At 42.0% G+C, this 26,959-nt stretch overlaps 1 protein-coding gene across 1 annotated transcript; it reads right to left on the reverse strand.

Moving 5' to 3' along the window:
- Positions 1–731: 731 nt before the first annotated feature.
- On the reverse strand, positions 732–26,444 carry LOC133018580 (neurocan core protein-like). Its single transcript, XM_061084976.1, has 19 exons — positions 26,372–26,444; positions 22,872–23,072; positions 21,730–21,912; positions 21,057–21,231; positions 20,228–20,355; positions 19,213–19,497; positions 18,556–18,699; positions 18,317–18,406; positions 18,068–18,228; positions 17,807–17,969; positions 13,121–14,251; positions 10,072–10,188; positions 6,675–6,788; positions 4,601–4,652; positions 4,283–4,389; positions 3,832–3,914; positions 2,650–2,794; positions 1,727–1,909; positions 732–850 (listed from the first exon to the last, which is right to left on the reverse strand). Exons 1-19 carry the CDS (start codon positions 26,442–26,444, stop codon positions 732–734), a joined length of 3,654 nt encoding a protein of 1,217 aa, XP_060940959.1.
- Between the last annotated feature and the right edge of the window lie 515 nt (positions 26,445–26,959).

The raw sequence follows: 26,959 nt of genomic DNA on the forward strand, positions 1-26,959 counted from the left end.
AAATGATGTTACATTGGCTTTTTGAAATATAAGTTAAAAAGGGAAAGCATATCACTTGCAAATGATTCATAATAAATAGCAACATACACAAACATAGTAAACATCAGGACAAGAGCATGTCAGTAGATTAAGACAGACCAGCTATTCAGTAACTCTATGGGAGAAAAAAGTAACAGCTACAGTACACACGTAAAAATCTCAGGGTTACCAGGGGCTGAACGCTGTCTTGCATCAAATACATCTGTGCTTTGTAAACAGAAAACTAGGATGAGAGTAATTTTACATGTGGGACAAGCAAACTTTTAGAAAAGACGACCTGACTCAGCACTTCTCTACGCCTCTCTTCTACATGCATACGCTCACACATGCTCACACGCTGCTGCCGGTCCGACAGACCCAGAGAGGTGCAGGATTTACTGTTCTGAGAGGTCGGGAGGGCGGGTGTTAATACGAGTTAGTGTAGGAGTTGGTGTTCGCATGGACCTTGGTTAAAGGAAGCAGCGTGAAAACAATATTATATAAGAGGCATCAAAAACACCCAAAAACACCCAAACTCAGTAACAGGGTTATGGAGATAAACTTTATGTTACAGTAAGAAAACCTTATTCGTCAGCTAAACGGAGAGCATGGTCAGAAGCAGGAAAGGAAAACAGGAGGGATGTCAACTACTGTCTTTTCTTTATGGGCCAGGGTTAGCACCTAGGCGTAGCAGACATGTTGTGTTATTTGGTTCAGTAGGAGCTGTTTGCGTCCTCTCTGGCCTTGTGTCCGTCTCCGCCGTGTCTCCTGTGGCTGCGGCGCTCGCGGTGCTGATTGTGGTGGTGGCGTCTGTACCGATGTGAACGCCGGGCTGAAAGTAGAATGTAAACAAATGTGTCGCTTGTTATATGTTGATCGTGATGTTATATGCTGCACTAAAGCAGATACACAACACAGTTTATTTTGTACGATTATTGAACTTAATTAATCCCATTTATATTTAGTGATAATGAAGACACAGTTTTCCAAACAGAACTCAAACATATTTTTTTCTCTAGTGTAAGTTCTTCATGACATCAATTCCACATGATGTTGGAAACAACCCTTTAAAATTCTGCTCCATGCAGACATGATTTCATCGCAGATTTTCTGCACGTTCAAGCTTCAATCAAATCAAGGTGGTGGATGAGGGGGCATTGAAGTACTTTGTTAAGTTAGTGACAGAACTTTTGCTTAGTAACATGGCGTATAATTATTAAATTGGAAATAGCCTTGAGAAGATTGTACAATGTGGCCTGCACATGTTCTGCTTCAATCCTCAGACAGACTGTGGTATTAAAATGATGATTAATTGGTATTAATGAGCCCAATGTGTGGGAGAAAACATTCCCCCACCATTAAACTATTACCAGCACACACAAGGCAGATTGGGTCATTGATTCCTGCCAATGATGCCAATTTCTTACCCCACCATCTGCAGCCTCGGCAGATTTATCAGACCGGCCTAAGTTTCCAGGCCTTAAACTGTCCAGTTTTCATGAACCTGTGTCCACTGCAGCCTCAGCTTATCTGTTTTTGGCTGACAGGGCTGGAACCCAACCTGATCGTCTGCCTTAAGGTTCTAATTATTTCGATGCTTTGTGCTCCCCACATTAGTATAGAGAGGTTTTCTAAATCACAAGAGCCTTGTGGCCAGTCTCCTCTGACCTCTCTTCGGTGGCCTGCAGGTTGAAAACCACACACTCACACTTTGTGCAGATGATCCTGGGTCTCTCCCAGCTCCCGTCGGCCCGGCAGCGAGTGGTGGGGATGTGACGCTGGTAGAAGCCTTCAGAGCACTGGTAACGCACTACCGAATGGATGTCATAGTGTGACCTCCGGCGTCCTATCAAATGGGCGTTCTCCACTGTGGGCGGGGTCCCACACAACACTGAAAATAATTGAATTAAATCATAAATCTTGCACATAGAAGTTGATACATATACATGCTTTTCAGTGCATGATTTCATTTACGATAATAGTCTACACTTACACTTCATGCATCTGTTGTATAAAAATACAGTCATAAGGGCACTGTCCATATTTGCAGGCTGAGAAGGCACAGTATTACTGTGTGTTTTGCCTGTAGATGGCAGCATTGTTTCTGTATCTGCGATTTGAGCTGAGTGTGGTGGGCACAGGGGGAGGTACCGGGTCTCTACGGTCCAGGGAACACAGCCAAGCCACAGAGCCATGAGACCACAGCCAGACTAACAAACACTCCCCAACCACTTAATCTTGCCTGTTCTAACTCCTCCTGGACGTCCACTTTGTCTGCCTGTCTATAGCTCTCCTTGCATCTTATAAGATCTCACTGCATCTTCACTTCCAGCCTGGCTGAGTGGGGTCGCAGGGGGAAGGTGAAGGTGAGTACGAGGAAAACTTGGTGGAACCACACAGAGGAATTTCAGATTGTATTGATAAAAAATTTACAATATCCGTAACGACAGTTCTGCTGCCTGGTCAAAGTGTGAGTGAGACTGAATTGCAATCTTCACAAAAGTAACTGAAGTCTGAGCAACTCCTGAAGCTTTGTGAGAACCCATCATTGGGTTAAGGGTTAAAGGACAAGTTAGTTGGTTGAGTGCTATACGCTGTTTGGTTACATTCGGTTCAGCAGTATTGCAGTACCTGTGCCTTTCTTGCAGATGTAGGGCAGGTTGTAGTTGCAGGGCACGTCGTTCCACTTGCCATCCTCATGGGCAATGGTCACCACACAGTCCTCGCCACCTGCAAAGAAGTTATCCGGCTGGCTCTCCCTCCAGTTCTCATAAACCTGCACAAGAGCAACACAGTTCACCTTAGACCGGGGCTCGGGTCGAATTATTCTGTCCTAATGCATCCGAGAGAGAAAACTAACCGAGCACAATAAGCATTCTGTATTCATAAGCAGATAGATGTTAATAGAGACCAGCCACAATGTGCTCTGGACCAAAAGCAGATACAAATAGTCAATGTTTGTGTGGAGAAACATTCAACTCATCTGATAATAGGAAAGTGTAAACGGTAAACAGCGAGCTGAAGTCTTGATTCACATATCCGCTGTCTACACCCACAGAGGCTAGTTCGTCATCAGACGATAGCTGAGGCTCAGAGATCGTCCTGTCCCTGACACAGATGGTTACTGCTTGTTTTACTCAAGTAAAGTATGTGCTGTGTAATTACCAACCAAGCAATTGTGACCGACCTAAACCCAAACCCGAAGGCTGATCATGAACCTGACGGAATTCAAAGATTTTTGTCCCAACGGGTCCCGACAGGCTTTAGCTCAGCTGCCTTAGTTTCTACTTTCTCAGTGCTCTCTGAAAGTCTCTCAACTTTTCTCTTTTTTAGTTTTCTCTAAAGGCAAAGATGAATGCTTTCATTTTCCAATTAATTCCACGTGTAAGATTACATATTTGACATAGCATATAAATGGAAACGTTTAATCATTCAAGGTCCTAAAGTCTTGTTTTTAGATTTGGTTGTTATTGTCAACAATGTAGTCCTTCCTGAATACAAATGTTTGAACAGTTGTGTCTTGTTCATAAGAGATTTCTGTATTTACAGTCAGTAAATCTTTATCAGAGCTCTTCTTCCTTTCAGATCTGATCAAACTGTTCCAACACAGACCTGATAATACACATTATGTGAGTTTCAGGGCATTGAATTCTTATTCAATACAAACTGAGTGCATCTTCTTCAGGATTTTAGCTTTGATTTGTGCTCATTTATAATCGATCTTATGAACAAGACAGTTTTTTCTGACGTGACATTTTCAGGGCCTTTCAAACTCTCACACAGCAGCAGCTCTAAACACACTGATCACTTTACCAGATCGTTTCCATCGGTCCACTGAAAGTCCTCCTCCACTGTGCGGTCGTTCAGTCCGATCCAGGCATTGTCATGACCCAGGCCTGTAGAGAACCAGTACAGGATCAATCTTTGACTAATTACATCTGATACCCACATTGATATATCTATGTGATTCACACTCCTTTGTTCTATATGTTCTTTTCATCATTTTATTTGTTAATTCCTTTCTTTTCTTTTTCTTCAACTCTGCATGCATTATATTAAAAAAAAATTGACAAATCCGGACGATTCCGAAGATTAGTATTTTAAATCAGTTTTTTTCTTTTCTCTATGGTATTGTTCGGTTGTATATTTTTGGCTGGAGTGACTTTACGTGTCCTTGTTGAAGTTGCTTACTTTTTTTTGTTTTGTGAACATTTCCACATTAGTTCTGCTCAAAGCACAACTACAGAAACACACCCACACCCACCATTGATAAACTCCTGCTCCGTGGTGGAGATGACACTACTGAGGTGGGCACTGTGCTCTCTGCAGTCTTTCTCTGCGTCCTCCCACGTGTGCCTGTGGGTGAAGTACCTGTGGAACAAGGCCGTGAAAGTGGATATGAAAATGCATATTTCATACATTTTGCAGCACACCCAAGTGTAAATGGCACAGAGTGCTGCAGTAAGTATGTCACGGATAACTCAAGGGTATGAAGAAGTAATGCAGATAAACGAGGCCCCTGTGGTGGCAGGTAAATATATTGTGACTCCATTTATTTTCACGGTGCAGCCATCATTCCTACCTGTAGCAGTGGCCGTGGAACTTCCACCAACCGTGCTCGCAGCCTTCTATGTCTGTGAAGATGAAGAGAGAAGAGGAGGGGAAAGGAGAGGAGCTAAAATTACTCCTCGAAGGGCACGTAAAAGCACAGTTAAGTGCAGGAACATGGGGAAAGATTAAACAGTCTGTCTAAGGTGGGAGGAGAGAGGAAGCAGAAGAACCATTTACTCTTTTTAACCAAGCGTTCTATCTCACTCACGACTTAAATATATGACTCTGGCATCTTGAGAGGCTAAATACACGAACTGTAATTATACTGGATTGTTTTCAATTCGCTGCACACGTGGCCCTCTCTCTGCACTATTAGTATTCATTAATAACACCAAGGCCCACGGTTTCATTTATAACTACTAAGGTTAGATATTCATTAATCCTCATTACTAGAGCACACACAAGCACACACACAGACACACACAGACACACACAGACACACACACACACACACACACACACACACACACACACACACACACACACACACACACACACACACTCACACACACACACACTCACACACACACACACACACACACAGAAAGAGAGGTAGATGTGTCTATAGCCAGGGAGCTGATGAATCGGAGTGTGTGTTGGTTTGAATGTGGTATGGGGGTTGATTAGTGCCACAAACCACTTAGACATACTGTGCCATCCAAAAATCTAATTCTATTTTCTTACATATACATCTTTCCTCTGTATTGATTGTTTACCTAGGTATTGATTCTTACATTCCAGCACCTAAACCAATCTACTTGACACTCAGCCAGTTAATTGCTAGTTTTACTTGGTTTATATTTAGCCACACCAGCGCCTGTTTATTTTCAGTGGCTTGTTCTCTGGCTTCCTATCCATGGTTCTGTTCGTTTCTACTTATTTGCTCTATCCTAAAAGCTCAATTATTAACACACATTGTATCTTGGCAGCTGTCAGCAAGAATGAGTTTCCCAAAAAACAAACTATTGCTTTAAAATTATCTTAAAACTGACTTGTTTTCCTTTACTTTGTCTCTGTTAAATGTTATAGTTGTCATTTTATTCCCGCCTGTTTTTATATGTTTACCTCCACCACGGAGGTTGTGTTTTCATTCCCATTACTCTGTCTGTCTTTCTGTCTGTCTATCAGCAGGATAACTTAAACATGACTGAACCTATTTCCATTCAATTTTGTGATGTGCTCTTGCATGACCCAAGGAAGATCCCATAAAATTGTGAACTGAATTTTTTTCACAGCCTTGTCGGAGATATGGCCCACTAGTGTATTCTGCCTCTCTTCAATTGCCCTCATTTTAACTTTCTTCTCCATACGACACCCATTTCAATCCTGTTTGTAAAAGCCCTATATAAATTGGGTTTATTTGTCTGCTTTATTTAGATGAATATCGACAAACACCTTGGTAACAGCTATTCTCTCAGGGTTCTTTGTCCATTAGTAGAATTTAGTACAAAGCCCCACAGGACACCTTTAATCTTAAACCGGCACATACCACAGCTACTGCAATTATAAAACAATATTGCTAAAACAGCAAACACAATAAAAATGAGTATTTGATATCTAACAACTGTCAAATAATTCTGCGGGCCAAGTATGTGGAGATGCTGACAGAAAATGTGCAAATATTAACTGGCGTGGAAATTTGAGTACACACAGAAGAGTCAGTCAGAATCCATCACAGTGTGACACACAGTGTATCTGTGTCTCACAGAGCCGCATGGCTGCACACTGATCAGGATTATTTCCACCAGCACCTTTCACTGCTGCTATCAGATGGCTGGGAATCTTAATAAGCTCGCCACTGTGGCTGCGCGCGCACACACACACACACACACACACACACACACACACACACACACACACACACACACACACACACACATATCACATACCACACACATACCACACACATGATTTTGTTGGTGCAACACAGTCCAATAACATGATGCATAATAATAAATCCCCTTACCATGCTTGGAGTCATCTGTTCGGTATCTGTGTGTAAATGTGTGTGTTTTTATGTGTGTGTGCCGTTTCCTCCATCTCACCTTTCTCACACATGTCTCCCCCATAGCTGGGCAGGCAAAGGCAGAGGAAGGAATCAATCTTGTCAATGCAAGTGCCTCCATTTTCACATGGCTCCGACTGACAGTCATCAACATCTGTGGAGAGGGGAAAGCGGTAAGAGCTGATGGGTCGTATGTGTCGTTAGGGTTCAAATAAAGGACGTTTTCTGCCGAGGAGAAGATGGGCGTTTAGGTTCTTAGAAGAGGAGCTGGTCCTTGTTTAAACAGTGAAATGTGAGCATGTCGGCGCGTACAGTGCTGTAATTCAAACAGGGTGTGATAAGAATACAGATAACCCAAATCCCCTTTACATTCCTCATCGGTCCTCATGCTCTCACAGAGGAAGACACTACAAACACCTTTCAAGTGTTACCACACGCTCCACTACCCATTCACAGAGCTTATGGTCGCCTTGATGTAGGTCTAATCTCTTCTTTTGTCTCTTGATCATCGTGTCCCTCCACCAAAGGATGCACTTAGGGAGAAAGACAAGTCTGCACGTCAAATCATTTTTCCTTTTAAGCTGTTATAGTGTAGACATAATTTTTGTGGACAAGTGAGCAGATAGGCTGGACCTGGTCCTGGCTCAGGTCCCCAACCTGGCAGACTTCCACCTCGCTGTAGGGGAAACAGATACCAGCTTCCAGGCTGCTCCTCTGCAGCTATCTGTGCTCTCTAACCTCTCTGTGGATGGCAAAAGGAACATTTCTCTACATGGATCAATAAAGCATCACTTTATCATTGAAAATGGAGGGTAGGTAATCTCTTTTCCCCACTGTGGGCTTTTTGGACTCAGAATAAAAGACAGTTCCAAAGGACTGCAGAAATCTATTAAAACTCACAGCGAGAGAGCGAAAAGAAAACTACTTACAAGTTTAAACTTTCTTCAGACTATTTCCTCAGATCTAAATGGTTTCTTAGATTCAAGCATAGAGCTGAACAGTGGAAAAGGTCAGCGGCTGTAAAGATCTGCAGTAAATGTGTCAGACAGATCAAACAAGAATGACCTTTAGCCCTGGACAAGACTTTCATATTTCAGACTGTCCTCACACACTGAGGGTTCTATCATGGGATTATGTACGATTGTTGTTCAATCATTTTAGAGGAGACATATTAATGCTATTTAATTTTTTTTTTTCATTCTGCAAAATTAAAGTCTGGCACAACCATCTGGTCTGCCAGCCCCCTAACGCCTGCAGCTACAACCATACTAAACACATAAACTCTGCTACTGATAGGCCAAGCGTTGGCAATATTCTGGAGGTTATAAAACTGAGAAGTTTTGGAAGCACTTCTGGCCCCATTTTAGTTTGAATACTCCGGGAGCTGCATGTTAAAAAACTGAGATGTTTGGATACAATGATGTGGACACTGATTGGTTCTTTTTGTTCACGAAAAGGCCATTTTCAAACAAAAATGTACCAGTTTGGATGTAGCCTTATCCAGGTAGAGCGAGAGCAGACTTTAATCTGACAACACAGTCTGCTTATCTGTTTATGAAGATGGCAGCTCTGTTAAGATATATGGAGAAAATTAGGTCGACAGAGATTGAACCACAGATTCTTCATAAATTGTTTTCTTGCAAGATTTCTTTAATCTCTCAGAGTTGGAATCAAACAGTGTCTCTTGTCTGTAAGATCAAATATCAGTTTAAGAACATAAGTAGCATATACGTTTTCAAATGCCAGTTTTCTTATACTAACAAAAATAAATCACTATGACACTATGGCAGAAAACTAAAGTTACTAAAATGTGACACATTTTAATATGTTGACACACATTTTAATATGTTGGTGATTGGAAAAACAATAGTACCAAACTCAGAATGTCATTTATCAGAGGTTAAATTAAAAACGGGAAAAGTGACAATCAGACATTCATGTTTTTAGTCTTTAGGTTTCCAAAAAATGCGATATTTTATTATTATATATTTGTTTATATAATTAACATTGGTGAAAGAAGCTCCCCTGGAACATGTACTGACTCAGAACTATACAAAATATACACTTAATGGTCAGAATATTACAAAAACTTAACTTAACTCGAAAAAGTATGAAACTGAATAATGAATGACCTTGAATGACCTTGAGAGATGCTAAATCCCAGTTAAAGACACATCACCTTCTCTCCTTCCCCATTAAAATCAGTCCAGCTCTTTGTTGTTCGATATATAAAAAAAGAATCCCTTTGTGCCTCTCATCCAATATTCAGTAGGGAAGCTGCTCCTCGGAGAGGTAATACTGCAAATTCTGCAAATCCATGACAAAGCCGTACAGCATACCCCTGCATCAGCTGCTGGCTGTCCATCCGTCCGTCTTTCTGTGACACTGAACAAACCTCGGTAAGTACCAAGGCGTTCACAGCCCAAATTGGCCTGTGAATACAGATAAGTGTGCTGCTGCTGCATGTGAATGATTTATTCATAAAGTGATCACTTCCTTGAGGAATCGCTGCCTAATGAGCTGAGCATGTGTTACTGAGCAAATTAGGACCCTCATGGCAGATTTACACCTCGGTGTCAAACTGTCACACCACTGCAGAGGTAGTTCTGCCTAGCTGAGGGATTACAGAGACTCACAAGCACTTCTTCTAAAACCTGAATACCTGCATGTGTTCATCGCATAAATGCAAACATCCTCTAAATCAAGTATTACCATTTATTTCCAAAACTGCCAGCAACGATCTGATAAAACTAGCGATATTTTAAAGAAAGATATTTCATAAAGTCTTTATACAGTAGGAAAAATATTGATCTTTCTCAAGGTTTCACCAAGTTCAAATCAAAACATTATAAAGACGGTTTAATATCACAGAGACTGAACTTGAATACCTCTTTCATGATCAAAACTAAGTATAAAAAGCAGATGGTGTGATTTGAGGAATCCATTCATCAACACTTTCTTCAGCTTTGAGAAGACCCTCCGTGTACTTTTCTGCATTGCATTGTGGGAGAACATAAGCAAGGATTTAAAAACCTTTGAGTATATTTGCTGGTGACATGAATCAAATCTAAATTCAGAATGTGACTCACAGAATACATTTGTACATGAATCCAGCCTCTTTGCGACATGACACATCTTGGAATTTTGAGATCAAAATAACTTTTCCAGGGAAAAAGCTGCCACATCCTGACCTTGAGGGTCCATGACCATCATTCCCTGACAGTTTGAATCTAACCTTTGACCCTCAGCCTCTGTTCATCCTCCTCTCTCACCGTGACGGACAGCTCGGCCTTTGACCCGCCAATAGGCCGTTGAAGAGCCCCTGAGTCAGTACGCACACACTTACTGACACTGAGCTGGCTTCATTATGCCAGTGATTCTGTGTTTGTTTTTTTGTGTGGGATTTGTGCGAGCGTGTGTGTTTGAGCATAACTCACCAATTTCACAGTTCTCCCCAGTGAATCCTTGTGGGCAGTAGCAGCTGTAGCCCGTTCCCTGAGGTAGGCACTTCCCTCCGTGCAGACACGGGTTTGTCACGCAGGGCTCCGCCTCGGCTGAAAGAGACAGACGGAGGCGAGTGGAGGAGGAATTTAGGGATTCAGTGAGTTAATTAAATACTGTAAAACGTTTTTCCTGTTTTTTAACGTGATTTATTTTGGCATCGTGTAAAATCAATGTTTGACTTTTAAATTAAAATTAAAAACATGCTATCCTAATTTACTGTTATAGCAGCTCAGCTAAAACCAGCGGCTACAACACAACGCATATCCATTTCACAGTCTGCCTCGTTTCAAAGGGATCAGAAGCCAGGGAGCCTCAACCTCGCCATCCACTCACAGCCACAGTTGTCATGGTTACCGTATGGAGAGCGAGCCCTGGCTCACTCCACCGAGCGTAGTGGGCAGCGTGAGAACTTCAGACATTAGCCACCCTCAAAAGAAAGGAGCAGACCCCCCGCTGAGCGCCTTGGCCTGCCATTCACCCACAAAATGTCTTCATGTGTGTGGTCTCCGTCCACAATTACAAATTTCCATATCAATTGACACGCCACCACATGTTTCTCCCCTGAGCCGCTCATTATAGCAACTTAAGGTCTTTGAAAACCAACACTCGTTCATCCTGTCCGCAAAAGCTCGGCTGTGGGACCCTTTGTTCTGCCAGATCCTTCTCTGACACTGAGGACTGTCGAGGAGGAGGTGCTGTGTGAAGTTCACATTGTGTGTGTGTGCTGGTTTGTGTGTTTTTCCCTAACACAGTGAAAATCAATACCCTGGTTATGATTAGCCCCGAGGCTGATCCAGTCCAATCATCAACCAGAAGCAGACATCTTAAGCTCAGATCATCTGATATATCATCACTTCGGATTGGACAAAATAAATGTTGGGGGACAAAAAAAATCAGGTTGAGTGTTTTCCAGTTTTCAATCACAACGACCCAGTGCAGAGCAGGATTTCTCAACAGCCTCAACTTTATAGATTTATGGTAAATGTTGCTTAATAAACGTCTCTGCTGATGGTTCAAATCCTGATGGAATCAGGTGCTAAAACCAGCCACGCATTTCATTTAATGTACAGCGGTCTCGCCCTCTGTGCACTTCCACCCTGTGCATCAGCGAAGGTCAATGGCACGCCTTGACAAATATAAAGTGTTATGACAAGCAGATTTACTACCGTATGTGTTCGTGTGTGTGTGTGTGTGTGTGTGTGTGTGTGTGTGTGTGTGTGTGTGTGTGTGTGTGTGTGTGTGTGTGTGTGTGTGTGTTTGTGTGCGTCTGCATGTGTGAAAGATAAACCTTGTGTGCCTGGCCATTCATTAGAGCGAGTGGTGCAGAAAAATCAATAGTAGGTGGAAGGAACTGACAGGCGCGGACTGTCCCTCGCTCTGCACAGCGGCTGCTACAAACAGCAACAGTAAGCTGGCAACAGCAAAATCCGACTAATAAGTTTACAGAGATAAGACCGTTAGAGATTCATTCTTTTGCTGCAGCGATGCCGGGGATACCTCAAAGTATTTAATCTACACATCACACACGGCGTTCGCTGCAAGTAATCACAGCTGCAGACACAGAGGAAAGGCGGTTTACTTTGGAAATATGATTTCGGATAAGCACTTTAAATCTCACAAGTCACAGTTGGCATTTCTGCGAAGGCGCGGGAGCATGGAGAGGGAAACAAAGAAGCTAGCTTGAGATTTTAATGTTACAGAAAGATGGAAAATCAGTTTAAAAAGATCAAACAATTCGAAAGAAACTCAGTGTGTCTCTGTGCATCAAGTGTGAAGCGGTGTGTGTCTGTGAGTGTGTGTGCTCCAGTTTGAGAACAATGCGCTCCGCAGCTGAAGGTCCTCGAATCCAACCTGAGGCCCCTCGTTTCTCTCCTCTCTCATTGATTGAACGAACTGATTAAGTGCTCTGTGATCCAGTCAGGAGAGCAAATACCGACCACCGCCGTGAAACCCAACCACAGGGGAGCTGAGCCCGTGTACATGAGAGTGAGAGAGATGTAAGCTGAAAGCCGTTACTCTGCTACAATCTCCTGCCAGCGTGTCCCCCCCCCCCCCCCTCTTTTTTTCCAGCAAAGATATCTGTGTGTTTGTGTGTTTACGGGCCTCTGCCTGCACCACTCCAGGGTCTCTCCGTCAATCAATCAGCTCTCACACTGTACAGCGGCAGTCCAGATTGACCTCGTCTTCTCGTCGATACAGTTTACAGCTGTTTTCTATCCGCAGACTCCTCACACCTCCGCCATGCCTGCTGCAGACATGAGCTGCAGAATAAATCACCTCGTGTGATAGCATGATGTCCGAGGGGCATTCACACGATGGGTGATAGGATTTTCCCCCCCCCCTGTATGCACTGTCATTATCGAGCGAGAAATAAACCAGGTGGGCCGGCCCCTCGGATGTACAGCACAGGGCTGCAGACTTAATCAGCAGATTGTATACGGTGACAAGGATGTGATCTCTGCTTCTGGCAGGAATAAATGGTAGGTACATAGCCAGGGAATGAACACTGAATATTGAAAGCCAGTGCTAGGCTCAGTGGAAGGGTAATGAAGAAAGCTGTACGAAAGGATAATTCTGTTCTTTTACAACCAGGAACATTCCTATAACAGAAAATGAGTAAGTACGTAATTCCTGAGGTTTAGGAATCATTGGTTTTGCTGCAACAAAAAGCACGAAGCCAAGAACCACAAGCAGACAAAGAGCTAAACAGTATGAGGAATCAATTCGATTACACCTTTATATAACTTGTGAAAAAAAAGCACAGTGTTACCTTGCTAATTATGTGGCGGAGAGCATTTCTTGATGTATAGCTTGCGAAATGAACTCCTACTATTAACACAACAAATATCCAGTGATGAATCAGAATTATCCGCTATCAAATCAAAAATAATGCTCATCATAATACTCAAATCTATGACTCATTAAAACACATGCATATACGTGGATACACATCAATGGTAGAAACAGACAAACATAGCTTACCTGTTGGGCCCAGAGTAACGGAGCTGACGTTCTCTCCTCTGCTGCTCTCCTCCTCCATGTTGCCAGGTAACAGGGCCCCTGAGCCCACGGCGTGAGACCAAGCGGGCTCTTCCTCATCCGGGGGCCCTGACAGTAACGGGGGATAATCCACAGAGCTGTTCTGACCTGCTGTCTTCACTGGGACCCAGTGAAGCGGCGTCAGGGGGTTAGAGGAGCCGTCCTGGCTTTCAAGGTGAGGAGACGGCGATGGGTCTCCTGATCCGACCATTTGAGACAGGGTATGGGAGGAGACTGATGATGGTGAGGGTGAGAGTGATGCGGTTTGGGAAATCAGTGAAGGTGAGAAAGTGGATGGAGGAGCGGAGGAAGAGGAAGGAGATGGTGACGATGGTTTAGAAGACACTGTGGCTGATGGGGGTGTTGAGGCTGAGGGGGAGGAGGACAGTGTTTGACGTTGGTCTGGGGAGATCGATGGTTTTCCTGCTGGTAAACTGGACGGTGATTTGGATGTAGAGAAGTCGGGGCTCTCCGACCCAGTTGTGTTTGTCCCAGTGATCTCCAGAGGACTGGTGCTGGTGGCTGTGGTAGTCGTGGTGGTGGAAGCGGTGGACTGTCCTTTCCTGTGACCCCTCTCCCTGGATCTTTCTCTGGACCTTTCTCTCGGTTTAGACGTTCCAACCGGTCGTCTTGACACCTGTATCTCCCCCTTCGCCTCTGCTCCGGTGATTTCTCCACTCCCCTCATCTTCTCCTTTCCCTTTCTCCTCTCCTCTCTCCTTCTCTTCTCCTCTACTCCTTTCTTCGCCTCGGTTCTTCTTTCCCCTCCCTCTGCCGCCCCTACCGCTCGCTCTGGAGGTCACTGTCTCCTCCCTCTTGCCACCCGGCTGGGTCGTGGTCTCTGATTCAACGCGGACCCAGGTATCCCCGCTGGATGAGGTGATTTCAGGTGCAGAGCTAGAGGTGGTGGATTTGTGGGTCTCTGGATTCTCCCGGGTCTTGGTGCTATTTACAGTGATAGGAATACCGGAGGCGGGCAAGGTTGATGCCAGTCGAGTGGGTGAGTCTACGCTGGCTGGTGCGCTGCTCTCCTCGGAGGGGCTGCTGAACCATGAACTTCCCCAAGAAAACAAACCTGCAGAGGGCACAAAATAAGCAAAAAGAAAACAAGGAGTGAAGTCAGAGGTGCGTATTTGCCGACAAGTGCAGAAGACAAAAACAACAGCGATGAACCAAGTAAAAATAATCTTATGGGTTGTGTCTGTCTCGCCAAGGGAGACAAAACATTTCAAAACTGTCTGCTCTTCGTCAGCTGTTTTTCCTCTGTCACTACACTCAGGCTGTTTACACTTCAATATTATCAACGCTAGCAGGCAAAGCTCTGAAGACACTGAAGACAAACATTTCAATAAAGCTCAGAATAGAGCAGAGCATTTTCCATGTTATAATTTCTTTTTAAATCACTAAATTTAACCACAGGACACTGCATGCAGGGGCTGGATAAAAAACCGATAACATTAGACTTACAAAGACAGAACGATTTAACCATCAACACTTACTGCTTGTGTGAGCTTTAAAAAAAAACTTGTGTAATGTTATTACCAGTTTATGATGTGAACATGTTATTCATGTAAACATACAAGTTGTTATTAGCAAAAAAAACATACAGGAATATTCTAAAAGCCCATGTCAACCAATATTGCACATAATATAAATGAATGTAGTATTTTGTCGTTTTTTACTGCCACATGACCTACTTATATAATAATATACTGTCCTAATGTATGCATTGTCATAAACACAGAGGGCTGCATGTGGAATATATATGATGGGTGTATATTCACATTAAGTGTCACATATAAATAATAGGGGTGGGAATTGGCAAAAATGTGACGATTCAATAGTATTGCGATATTTGGGCCACGATTCAATAGTATTGCGATTCTGCGATATATTGCGATACTGTAAGTATTGCGATTTGATTCTGCGATATATTGCGATTCATGTCCCCCATATTATTCAAAGGCATTACAAAAAATTAGGAAAATAAGACTGCTCAACTCACTTCAAATGTCACATTTAATTCTGTGAACAACATTGTCTTCTCATACATACACACTAGGTATCTTTTAAACTCTGAAACTCTCCTCGTCATGCTTTGCCAGCCAGGGGCAATATATAATTTTAAATAAAGTATTTAAAAAAAAAATATATATATATATATATAAAAAAAATATAAAAATTAAAAAAAAAAAATTTCAATACTTTGTGCTACAGTATCGATAGTATCGCGGGCGCAAAATATCGTGATACTGAACAGAATCGATTTTTTCCCCCACCACTAATAAATAACACATGAACCTACATTCAAATAGCATCTATAGCCCAGGTCGCTGTTCAGCATTAGGCAACTATCAGTGTATAGAGACCACATGCAAATTAGCTCTACAGTTGTGTTGTACATGGCCCCTGTTAAATAAACGAATAAACTAAACACAACAACTGACCTCTGAGCTGCTCATTACAATGAAGGTTCCAAAATTAAATAACATGGCAATATATGGAAAGAGCACAAAATTATACTGTCTGAAGCTAATTAACAAACTGCTGATGACATTTAAATACACTCTCGTGTCCTTATCACATTAAGAAGAGGTTCTTTCAATTAAGATGAATATGTATATGTATTTATGCAAAAAAAACACCTTGGTGGAGCTTTAAACATCTAGAGACACATAGACACACACACACACACACACACACACACACACACACACACACACACACACACACACACACACACACACACACACACCATGTACACACACACACACATGTCTGAACCAAATGAAAAATGCATGCTATAAACTTTCAGCAGGGTCTCTTAGTCTCATTGCTCACCATTCTCTTCATCTCACACACACTACCTCCCTGTACAACACACAATCACACACACACACACACACACACACACACACTGGAACGTGGGACCTCCACGCTCTCACAAATTGCCTCAAAATTGAATCAACAACTCTGTAACACAGTTTCAACAAACACTGAACAGCAACGTCTGCCATTTGAAAACCACTTTCTTCTTCAGCCAACACATAAAAACATTTAAACGCAGAAGGCCCATGGGGAACGGGGGGAAGAGAAATACAGGTTGATGAGTCTTCCTAGTGTTTATGTTGGAATGAAACCTGATGATTTTAACACACAATGCTTGTGCTCCACAGTTAATAATGGGCATCCAGCTAAAGAGACATGATTCGTCTGCTTATGCACCCATGTGGGAAGGCTACAAACAACACAGTCGCAGGCACAGAAATATTTCTGTTTGTGCATGATCTGTGTGGGCGATTTGGAAGATACAAAAATGCCGCACCATTAAAACAAATTTCTTAAAAACAGCCTTTGTTTTGACATTAAATGTATTCTAAACCGCTCGCTGATGAGGGTTTGGATTTGTTAGAAACAGAAAACTCTACTCTGATAAGAAAAATAGAATCTAACCAAACATAGTCAGGTGACAGCTGAGACAAGAGCTGGTTGAAACGTCAAAATGCTAAGTAGAGAATTGGTGGTGCCTCCTTTACTGTCTCTCTTTTTAATTTTCCGCCTCCACTAAATTTGATTTATTAATTATAGAAATAACACCACATGTCATCTGTGTCATATGAAGATTATTCTTGATGTTTGTTTCTCCCTCTCTAGTGTCCTTGCTTTTAAATATTAAAACAACATGTCCTTGTCCACTGGTGGGCTTGAAGATGACTCATCTTATGGGATTATTAGTTTATTTAAAGGTTTTCTTTTATCCCTGATATTTCTTCCCTGTGTTTCCTACAGTAAACTGTCCTTTGTTTCCGTGACACTTGGCAGAAAGTCTTTGATCCAGTTGTGTAAGACACACTTTTGAGCAATTAAAAAGCGTCTCAAGAAGTTTGGAGTGCATGTGGGGCAGTGTAAATCCCTGGAAGTAACAACTAAGAGGTAAACACCAGGGTCTTTTCTCATTTTTATTTCAAAGGTCCCACTAATTACCTTGGAAATCGATGCCCAGAATCTGGAAACAAGTTTACACTCCCAGAAGGTATGGAAATGGGTCCCAATATCAGAAAAGCTCTTGATGCATATAGAGGGGAAAGGGAATGATTTATTTTGTGCAGCGTAACCAGGCTGATACGTCTGTGAAGATTCTATAACGACCTTCCTCTTCTATAGATTCAGCACCTAAATCTTTTTCCTATTTATGATAATTTTTTGCCCACTCATACAGGAACTGAGGAGTTTAAATATTTTCCATTTTGGGGTTAAATCCCTCTTAATCACAACAGGAAGGTGACCAGAAAGAGGCAATCTGAGGAAATACACCTTATCTGTAGATATCTAAAGAAATTACACCTAACAAAAAGATGTACATTCTGAGCTGTGGAGGTCTTAATAAAATAATCTCAAAATTCTATTTTTATTAGCTGCTTTGAGTTGCCAAGTTATGTTCTTATCTAGGACAGAAGGGATTACATTTGACTCGGTTCTATAGTGAGCAAGGCTTGAAAGTAAGAGAATACACTTAGAATACACACAATGTTATTAAGCCTCATAAATATAAATCTAACGCTACAAAGGGGTCAAATCCTGGTTAGTAGGCCATTCAGTTCAGTGATAGAAATAGTAATGCTCCACATACCTGGAGATGCCGAACTGGAAGGCTTAGATTCTTGATCTTCCTTTTTTGAGGTTGTCTCCTCGTCACCTGCCTTCCCGTTGGGTGCTTTGGTCCCCTCTTCGTCTTCAGCTCCCACCAAGTAGTTCCACGGCTTCCACATGGACTTGGAAATCTTTGAGATCACCTGAATTAATGAGCAGATGGACAGAAACTTAGCTGATTCAGTGATGATCATTATTTGATATTCCAGGGAGCCTGATTGAAGAACAAAACCAGACTGACTTTCTTCTCAGCAGGTGTTGTTGGGTGAACTGGGGGTCGGAGAAACTCCTCCGAGTCGGGACCAGGCTCAAGTGGCTCTCCCCAGTCTAAGGAGCTCTGTCCTGGGATGAGCTGGAGGGTCACGTAGGATCCTGAAGACTCTGAGGACCAGGGGTCTGAGACTGAGGGTGAATCATAATCCACAGTATCTTTGGTCAATACAAGCAATCTTTATTTTTTACAGAAATCAATACTAGTAATCAGACTCACCAGCATCAGTGCTGGGAAGAGTGGCCTCCTCCTCAAGGTCAACCAATCCTGTCCAGTTGGAAGGTGAACCATCCCTGCCATTTAAGGATCCTGTTTGGATGTAAGTAGAAAGAACATTATACTTGTACCCAAATGAAGTGCATTGCCACTATGTGTTAATCTTCTAATTAGATTGTTGATTCTCTTAATCAGCCTCTTTGTGCTGCTACTGATCTTCGAACCACAGACAAATGAGAAACCTCTTGTGGTGACAGTCTGCTGTGTAGTCGGGTCGGGGCTGTCCATCCCTGAAGAGTCAGCATCACTTGAGCCTGCGAGGTAGCTCCAGGGCTTCCACAGGGAGGTGTAGATGTGAGAGACGGAGTCCGTATTCTTTTTGTTTCCTAGGAAACAAGTTGATAAGATCTGCTGTTCACATTGCTGTCGCTGAAGGATTTCACCCAGTGTGTCTCAAACTTTTGCAGAAACTGACCGATATCAGTCAAAATACGAAGCCGAGAGTGAAAATGAACCACTAGATATTGACACCCTGTCCTCTTTGCACTTCTTCAGTCTCTCCAGCTAGTTCACCGAAACATCAGGGTTGCCATAGCTACAACAGCAGTAATGTCATTTATCACAACTGATTCAAATAGCCACTTAAATCCTCCACAGCTACATTAACACCTCTCTTATGAGTGAGGTGGTAAATAAACCTGTATATTCATCCATTTTTATCTATATTGATCTATAAAGTCACAATAATATTTACATGAAACATAATTTCAACATAATTGTGATAGTAAAGATTGATGATTCATTTTCATTGCTGTCTAAACAATCCATAATGAGTTAGCTCTGTAGTTTTGATAGTCATAGGCGGAAATAGTATACAAGTGCAGCCCATTTGATAATACCTCTGTAGCAGTAAGCATCATATAGAACTGTGGTGTTGTCAGCGGTGCTGTTGGGTGTGACGGTGCGGACGCCCGGCTGGATCCCTCCACAGTCGAGGTGAGGCGAGGTCACCGGGTAGCGAATGCTGCCATCGGACATCCAGCCAGGGGCACAGCTGTCCAGGCCGGCCCTCCAGGCAAGGTAAAGCTGCCCCACCGTGGCAAGCTGCCCCCCGAGGGACACACAGCGGTCTGAGGCGGAAGACAGAGACAACCTGCCTGGGACCGAGGAGTGAAACACCTCACCTAAGGGAAGGAGACATGAAAAGGGAGCTTGTCACAAATATAAAATTCAGTCATAACATAATTAATCATTTCCTAAAACAACTGGGTACTGGGGTTTCTGTCAAACATCACTCAACTAGAATAACCTCCACTAACCAGAGCAGTTTAAGTCTACCAAAAATGTTTTATCAGTCATATGAGATATACTATTTTTAGATGTGGATTAATACACTTTTGATGAAGTATTCCCTATTTACAGCAGGAGGATGGTGCTCATGGGACTGGCTTAAAATAAACCACAGTGCCCACGTCACTTTTATGAGGGGACATATCACCAAGTGCAAAGGTCTGAGTTGCTTATTATAATTTTTTCTATAGGTTTTGGACAATTAAGTGGATCAATGACACAAGACCAATACGCTTGCAAGGAGAAGTCATTGTTACTTAATGTTTTTTTATTGGATTAGAAAACAAAATATTGGCAGTATTATCCTTCATTATTGTAGCAGTATAAGATGCAGACATCAGTGTGAAGCTATGACTGGTTTTGATGTGTTCTCTTTGAGTGTGTGTGTGTGTGTGTGTGTGTGTGTGTGTGTGTGTGTGTGTGTGTGTGTGTGTGTGTGTGTCTGTGTGTGTGTGTGTGTGTGTGTGTGTGTGTGTGTGTGTGTGTGTGTGTGTGTGTGTGTGTGTGTGTGTGTGTGTGTGTGTGTGTGTGTGTGTGTGTGTGTGTGTGCGTGTGTCTGTGTACCATCCAGTTCTTTGGCAAAACAGTACACATCAAACAGCTCTTTCGGGTCCCTCTTCCCATAATTCCTCACTCCAGCGGAGTACTCCTTGTGGCCATAGCAACCAAGCTCTGGCAGCTGGACAGAATAGCTGTGGAGACGAATCACGTGGGAGTCATAAACGGTAATAAATTTCGGATTAGTCTTTCTTTTGTCTAATCAAAGGAAATAAGCATTAGAGATATCTTATGGATGTTTTACTGTATGAATATGATCTTAGCACACGTATCAAAACTTTGATTCTCATTAACACTTTAAATGTCAGTTTAGAATAAATTCCTACTAGTGCTCCCTTTCAAAGGGCAAGGGGATTAGAAAAGATTAAAATGCAATTGAATAGTGAAGAAACAACAGCGGTAATAATCTGAACATGATCCAGAAGCAGATTCAAACAAAAACAAAAAGAACTGAATAACGATTTAAAAAAACAGAAGATGTGGGAAGAGAAAGTGAACAAAGAAAATAATTCTTATGAGATCATTAACAGGCATAATAATATGTAGCAGTCTTTAAAATAGAGTTCAAAAAATTAATCAATTAATGTATTAAGTGATTGAAGGAAAAACTGCAGTAGCTTTGATAAATCGATTACGTGTCTAAAAGTTACTGTATATTTTTTAAGAAGAGATTGATCCAACTGTTCTGTCTGTATTGTAAATAAGAAGTTACTGCAAGACGTTTTCAAAAACCTCACAGCAGATCTTAAGCAAAGCAAAGCAAGACTCATCGCAACCAGCGAGCAGCGATGTGAGGGTGTGACAAACAAACACAAGTTATTAAACGTCTTCTCACCGAACGGTCTGATCATCCAACCAGCCGGCTGCACAGCTGGCAAAGCCGTCATAGAACGCTGCCCACATCTGGGCTGGTGTGGCGATCTGAGCCGAGTTCTCCTGGCAGACCCGCTGGGCGTCGGTAAATGAGAGGGCATAGCGGGCGCTGGGGGTCCGGTAGCGAAACACCACGCCTAGACGGGCAGACGCAGGGAAAAGAGTTCTTAGTGGGATGTTATCAAAGAGCATTTTATTCTGGCCACAAACAGATCAATACAACAGTATGTGAGTTTCAGCAAATGAGCGTATGAGCAAACAGAAAAGTTATCATCGGTGTTCGGTCCAAACACTTTGATTAAAAGAATCATTCCAGCACAGACAACACAGAGAATTAAGATGCTATGTTGAGGCCATCATTATGATATTGATAATTATTTAAATAAAAACTCTGAAAAGGGTTAATTGGTCATGCTTCTGTTTTAAAGCAGCTGTCATCTATCTTACATTAGCACAACAAGCATTGAGTGCACTAAAACAAGGAAATCAATGAAGTTAAAAGAATAATTTTAAAGTCTTTTGTGTAAATGCTGCTCAGTCTGTCAGCAGAGTTTCTGTTCTGTTTCCTTTGGAGAGCTGCGGCACAAAACTTTTTTCTCACAAAGAAATCCACCGAAAGACGCTGCGGCACTCACCGGAGACCACCAGGGGCACAGTGTCCCTCTCATAGTCGTTACCCATGACAACCTGACAGTGGTAAGTGCCTGAGTCGTTGGTACGGAGACTGGAGATCTCCATGGTGGCATTCAGAGGATTGGCAGTGTGTCCTGGCAGCATGACGCGGCCACTGAAAGCCTTATTCAGCTTGATTACATCACCTTTGGCAGAGATAACAAACCTTTGTTCAATACAACTGTCATCCTGAACATTTCACAGACAGAAAATAAACTTCCAGGAACCACAGACAAATTGATGTTGATATAATTCGGTTCTCAAATTCTATTTTTGTCAGATAAAATCCTGGAATATCTTTTCCTGAGGATTTTCGTCTCATTTTGACTGCAGGAGCTCCAGCTGTCGGCTCAAGATCTATGTCATTGTTTTGCTTTGGAAAGCTTTCAGATTCAATCACATTCATGATTTTTTTTTGGCATCAGAAACAATCACAATATGCAATTACATTTTAAGTTGATACGGCCAACATTTGGGCAAAAAGCTGCTTATTTACACATCCAGCATGTGGAACATAATTTTCATTAATTTGGAGTTTTGTTTCTGATCAAACAAAGACAATTCAAACAACTTTTTTTATTTTTTATTTTCATATCCCTCACATGGACTTGGACACTTGGACTCTCATTTTTGGTGATGGCAGTAAAAATTCTGGAGTATGTCCTGAGCCACTGACTCGGTCATTTGCGTTCTCACGTACAGCCCCTCTAGATAATTTCAATGTCAAATGATATCAGAATAAATCAATGCACTGTTATAAACTATTAAAAAAAAGGCCATGTGTAGATTAAATTCATATGGACAAGCCTTGACTTTGCTAAAACTCCTCCACTCAGACACATTTGAAGTGTTTCAGTATAAAAAGGTTTATCATTTTAAATCCTGGAGCTGCTACAGTCAGCTTGTTAAATTCTCCTGTGAGGCCTTCAGGTTCAATTATTCTGAGCTTAGCAGAATTGCCAACTCAGGTGGTGACTGTCTGTGAAATACTCACATCCACAGACTCATAAGATCTGTTGTTGCACCTGTGGGATGTTATTTGACTGAGTAATGTAGGTTTTTATCAGCAGCTGAATCACACTCTACCATCACATCTGTGTTTTACCTTTAGCTGAAAGCACAATCTGCTCCACTGGAGCTTCCTGTCCTTCGGATGTCACGGTGCGGGTCCACAGGATGTGTGGACGCTGGCTGGAGGAGCTGGTCTGAAGGGTAAAGACACAGGGGAGGACAGCTTTGCCTGCCAGTGTTTGTTGTACTGTGGGATGGGCGATCCTACGCATGTTCACTACGGAGGAGGTCTCACCTAGAGGGCAACAACAAGAGAACAGAGCATAGTTAGATGACGAAATTAAATATTTCACGAGGGAAGAAAACGACACAGAGAAAATGGGGCAGTAAACAATTTCCTGTGATTATGAATCACTTAATCTGTTGCATAAATCTGCTTTGAGAAAGGGCTCAGCAGACAAATACAAATCTTTCTTCTGGTTGATTAGGGTCAATGCAGCCAAGGAGATGTACAGAAAGTATAGCGTGTGCAGGTGTCAGGTTCCTCTGGGATTCATTAGCAGTGTCTCACACACACATTTCCACAAATGAATGACCCAGGCTTTCACACACACACACACACACACACACATACACACACACACACACACACACACACACACACACACACACACACACACACACACACACACACACACACACATACCTGAACACATACACACAAGTGAACATGGTGGCTCACAAGCTCCAAGTAATTATTTACATTTTTATGTATATTGTCACCGCTCACACAAATGACTTCGGCTGTCACTCACAGATTCATTTAAATAAATTTCACGCCACAGAAACATCAGTGTTAAGGCAACGACACAGTAAGAGCTAGGTTCATGGTTCTGCAGCCTGATATCAGCGATTCACTGGCAACCAGGCTGGTTGCCAGGATATACAGGCTAAATGTAACCATGACAACATGATCATCTACACAGACATTATCCTCCAACCAGACAGTTCCTAGAAATCTCTGTGTGGTGTTATCCTCTGTGGACCTGAGTTTAACATACCAGGCTTTCATTATTTTATTTTATTTAGTTTCTTACCAAAATATAATTGAATTGAATTTATTATTTTATTATTATCATTAATACACGTTTTTCTTTTAAATATGTATTTCTCATAATATATATATTTGTTTGTAGATTTATATTTTGTTTTAATTCAGCCTACTCAATACTAATCCATAGTAAGGTCATAAGATCACAAAGCTTGGATCAGTTTAGAATAAAATGTTTTCCATTCCTATTTTTCTTTTCCTCTCTGTGAATGCTTCCCTGTTAGTCACACAGATCAATGTGTAAAAAACATCAGCATAACAAAAGAACCTGTGTTAAAATAAAAAAAATAAAGCCTCTTTTGGAATATGGCACACGATGGAATTGAATCCCTGAAAGATATTTTCCATCTGCATTTATATTGGCTTTCACAAGCTAAAGCCCCTGAGAACGTCTCCCCACAGTGGAGAACGCCGCCGCTGGCTTCCCAACAAATCAGATGTAATCACAGAATCACAAATACCAGGGAAAAGCATAAGAGCCTGAACATGACGGAGAACAGGAATGAGAGAGATGGAAGGAAAGATGGAAGGAGAGATGGACGGAGGGAGAGATGGAGGACTAAGAAGATGGATGGGTGAAATGGAGGGACTCTGGATGACAAGTGTGTCCTGTAGCATGGTGCTGACAGATTGGACAAAAGACAAACGGCCTGAAGAGAGGAGCGGAGAGCTGGAAGTGACATGAGAGGACACTCGCTGTCATTAACAGATGTCGTCTCCACCTCCTGTTCATCCTCCTCACTCCACTGAGCTCTTTATATCACAGCAAAGAATTTTATACATAATTATGGCCCGTATACCTATAAACATAAGGACCTATTATAAGAGGCTGAGCTTGAATAATCATTCTTGACCTTGTAAACAATAATTTGATGAAATGAGTCAGGGTCTATTCAGCTTTTTCTGGAGCTTTCTACAGTTTGCTCATTCATTTTGTGAAAAAGATGTGAAACAAGTAGCTTTACTGCACCTGATGTTCTGCTGTGCAAAGCTCATTAGTTAATTTGTTTTTTAATCACTATTGATATAGCTATGATGCATTTCTATAGCCACTTATCCTGTCCAGGGTCACATTGGGCTCAACTCGCTGGTGTTATTAGCAGATTAAACATGATGTGAATCACAGGACATGACATAGAAACTATATGGACAAGCAGTATTTACTATTAACTGGTAATAAATGTGTGCAGCATTGATTATTCAGAGGTACCAGAGGGTTGTTATTGGTATTATGCTGGTATATTTTCATACACTATAATGTTTTGCACCTCATGTTGTTTGCTTGTCCAGATATCCGATAGATCATGGTGATCTGAATGTTTAGTAATGTTTTCTTTGTTCTTATGACACAGAGACTGTGTCTTTCCATGAGCTAGGCCAAGGTGGTTGTGATATATCAGTTTCTATGAATTTGTTCTAATCTGCAGCCCTTCGTTTGTTCTTCATCTCACCTGACGATTTTAGTTAATTGAACAATAAACAGCTTATTTTGCCTTTTCCATTACCAGGAGTTGTTGCTTCCCTTATCCCTAGGCACATGCAGGGTTGGAACAGTGGTACTTTGTTGACTATTTGAAGACAAATATAACAAAACAAACAATAATAATTATAAAGTGATAACACAACAGAATAGTTCAACATGATCAAATGTAACAGCTTTTACAGTAGCTTAAAATATAATGTTTGGTCCTGGTTAAAATCACGAGTTTTTCATTTTAGTATTGGCAAGATGCTTTTACCTTTACCTAGATTGCGCTATACACTTATATAAATGATTGAATGTGGATTAAATGCTTTCTACTGTCAGAATGTAATGACTAGGCTACGTTTTAATTTTGGAAATGAAAGATGCAGTTTCTCCTCTTAATAAAGGGACAAAACGACCAGGCAGACCAGCGACCACCACCACGCCTGCCAACTGTAGAAGAAGTAATTAAAGAGAGCCACTAATCTTTACTACAGGCAGTCGGCCGGCTGCAAGTGGGACGTCAAACCTTCGCCTCTATCCTCCGGAGACTCACAGCTCCGACACGTTTTCTCTTTTTGTTCCATAATTGTGAATTTTATGCAGAGTTGTGATGGAACAGATGGTCAGCTAAATTTGCACAAATGGGTTTGGAGGAGTTCCAGCTCAATCCCACTGAGCATGTCTGCAAACATCCTCACTGTGTCAGCTTTCACTTACAACACTCAAATTAGCGCAGACCTGTCTTGTGAATATGTGTTTGTAGGAAAATTTATGTGGGAACGGTTTTTCTCTGAATCCTGGACAAGCTGCTTCCTCAATTCGTTCCTCTCATCCTCCTTTCAGTTGTCTTCATTCCTTTCCTCTTGTCCTCTAACTCCCTCTTCTTTCACTAAACACTATTGTGACATATTCTGTTACCACTGAGTGTTGTCCCTTTACATCTGGAAGTGCTGATTAGCACTTAGAGATGAAACGCTTGAAGGACACAAAGAGCGGAGGTAGGAGACAGACTCACCCAAGCCTAAATAGAGCAGCAGCATCGCAGCAAAGAGGATCTGCCGCCCAGCTGCACATGGAGTGAGCCCCATCCTGGACCTGGAGAGAGAGAGAGAGAGGAAACAGAGGAGAGAGGGGGAGAAAAGAGAGAAGAAAGGGTGAGAGAACAGAGAAGAGAGGGAGAAAGAACAGAGATGAGAGGGGGAGATGGTTTCAATACAAACTTATTCACACTGCACTTGCAAAAGTATCATAACATATTACCAAGAACAGGTCAAATGGAAACATATCATCACTGAATAGTTACCTTCACCAAAGTGGGATAAGTATAATCCCATACACCGAAACTGGAAAATAAACCTCAAATCTGATCCAAATTTTTGTTGGAGTAATTAAATATCCATGTTTTATTGAAGACAAACAGTAACTTTGATATTCAGATCCTACACATGTTGATTGTTGACATGAAACTCCAAAGATCTCATGTTTCTCTCAACCCCAAATTGCTTTCGGCAATTAGACTGGAACTCTGAACCCTCCCTCCTACCAGTGTGTGAAATGGTGAATGAGAGACAAATTGTAAAGAACTCCAAAAGTGCAGTCTCTC

This window comes from Limanda limanda, chromosome 13, assembly GCF_963576545.1.
Source record: "Limanda limanda chromosome 13, fLimLim1.1, whole genome shotgun sequence".
Taxonomy (NCBI): Eukaryota; Metazoa; Chordata; class Actinopteri; order Pleuronectiformes; family Pleuronectidae; genus Limanda; species Limanda limanda.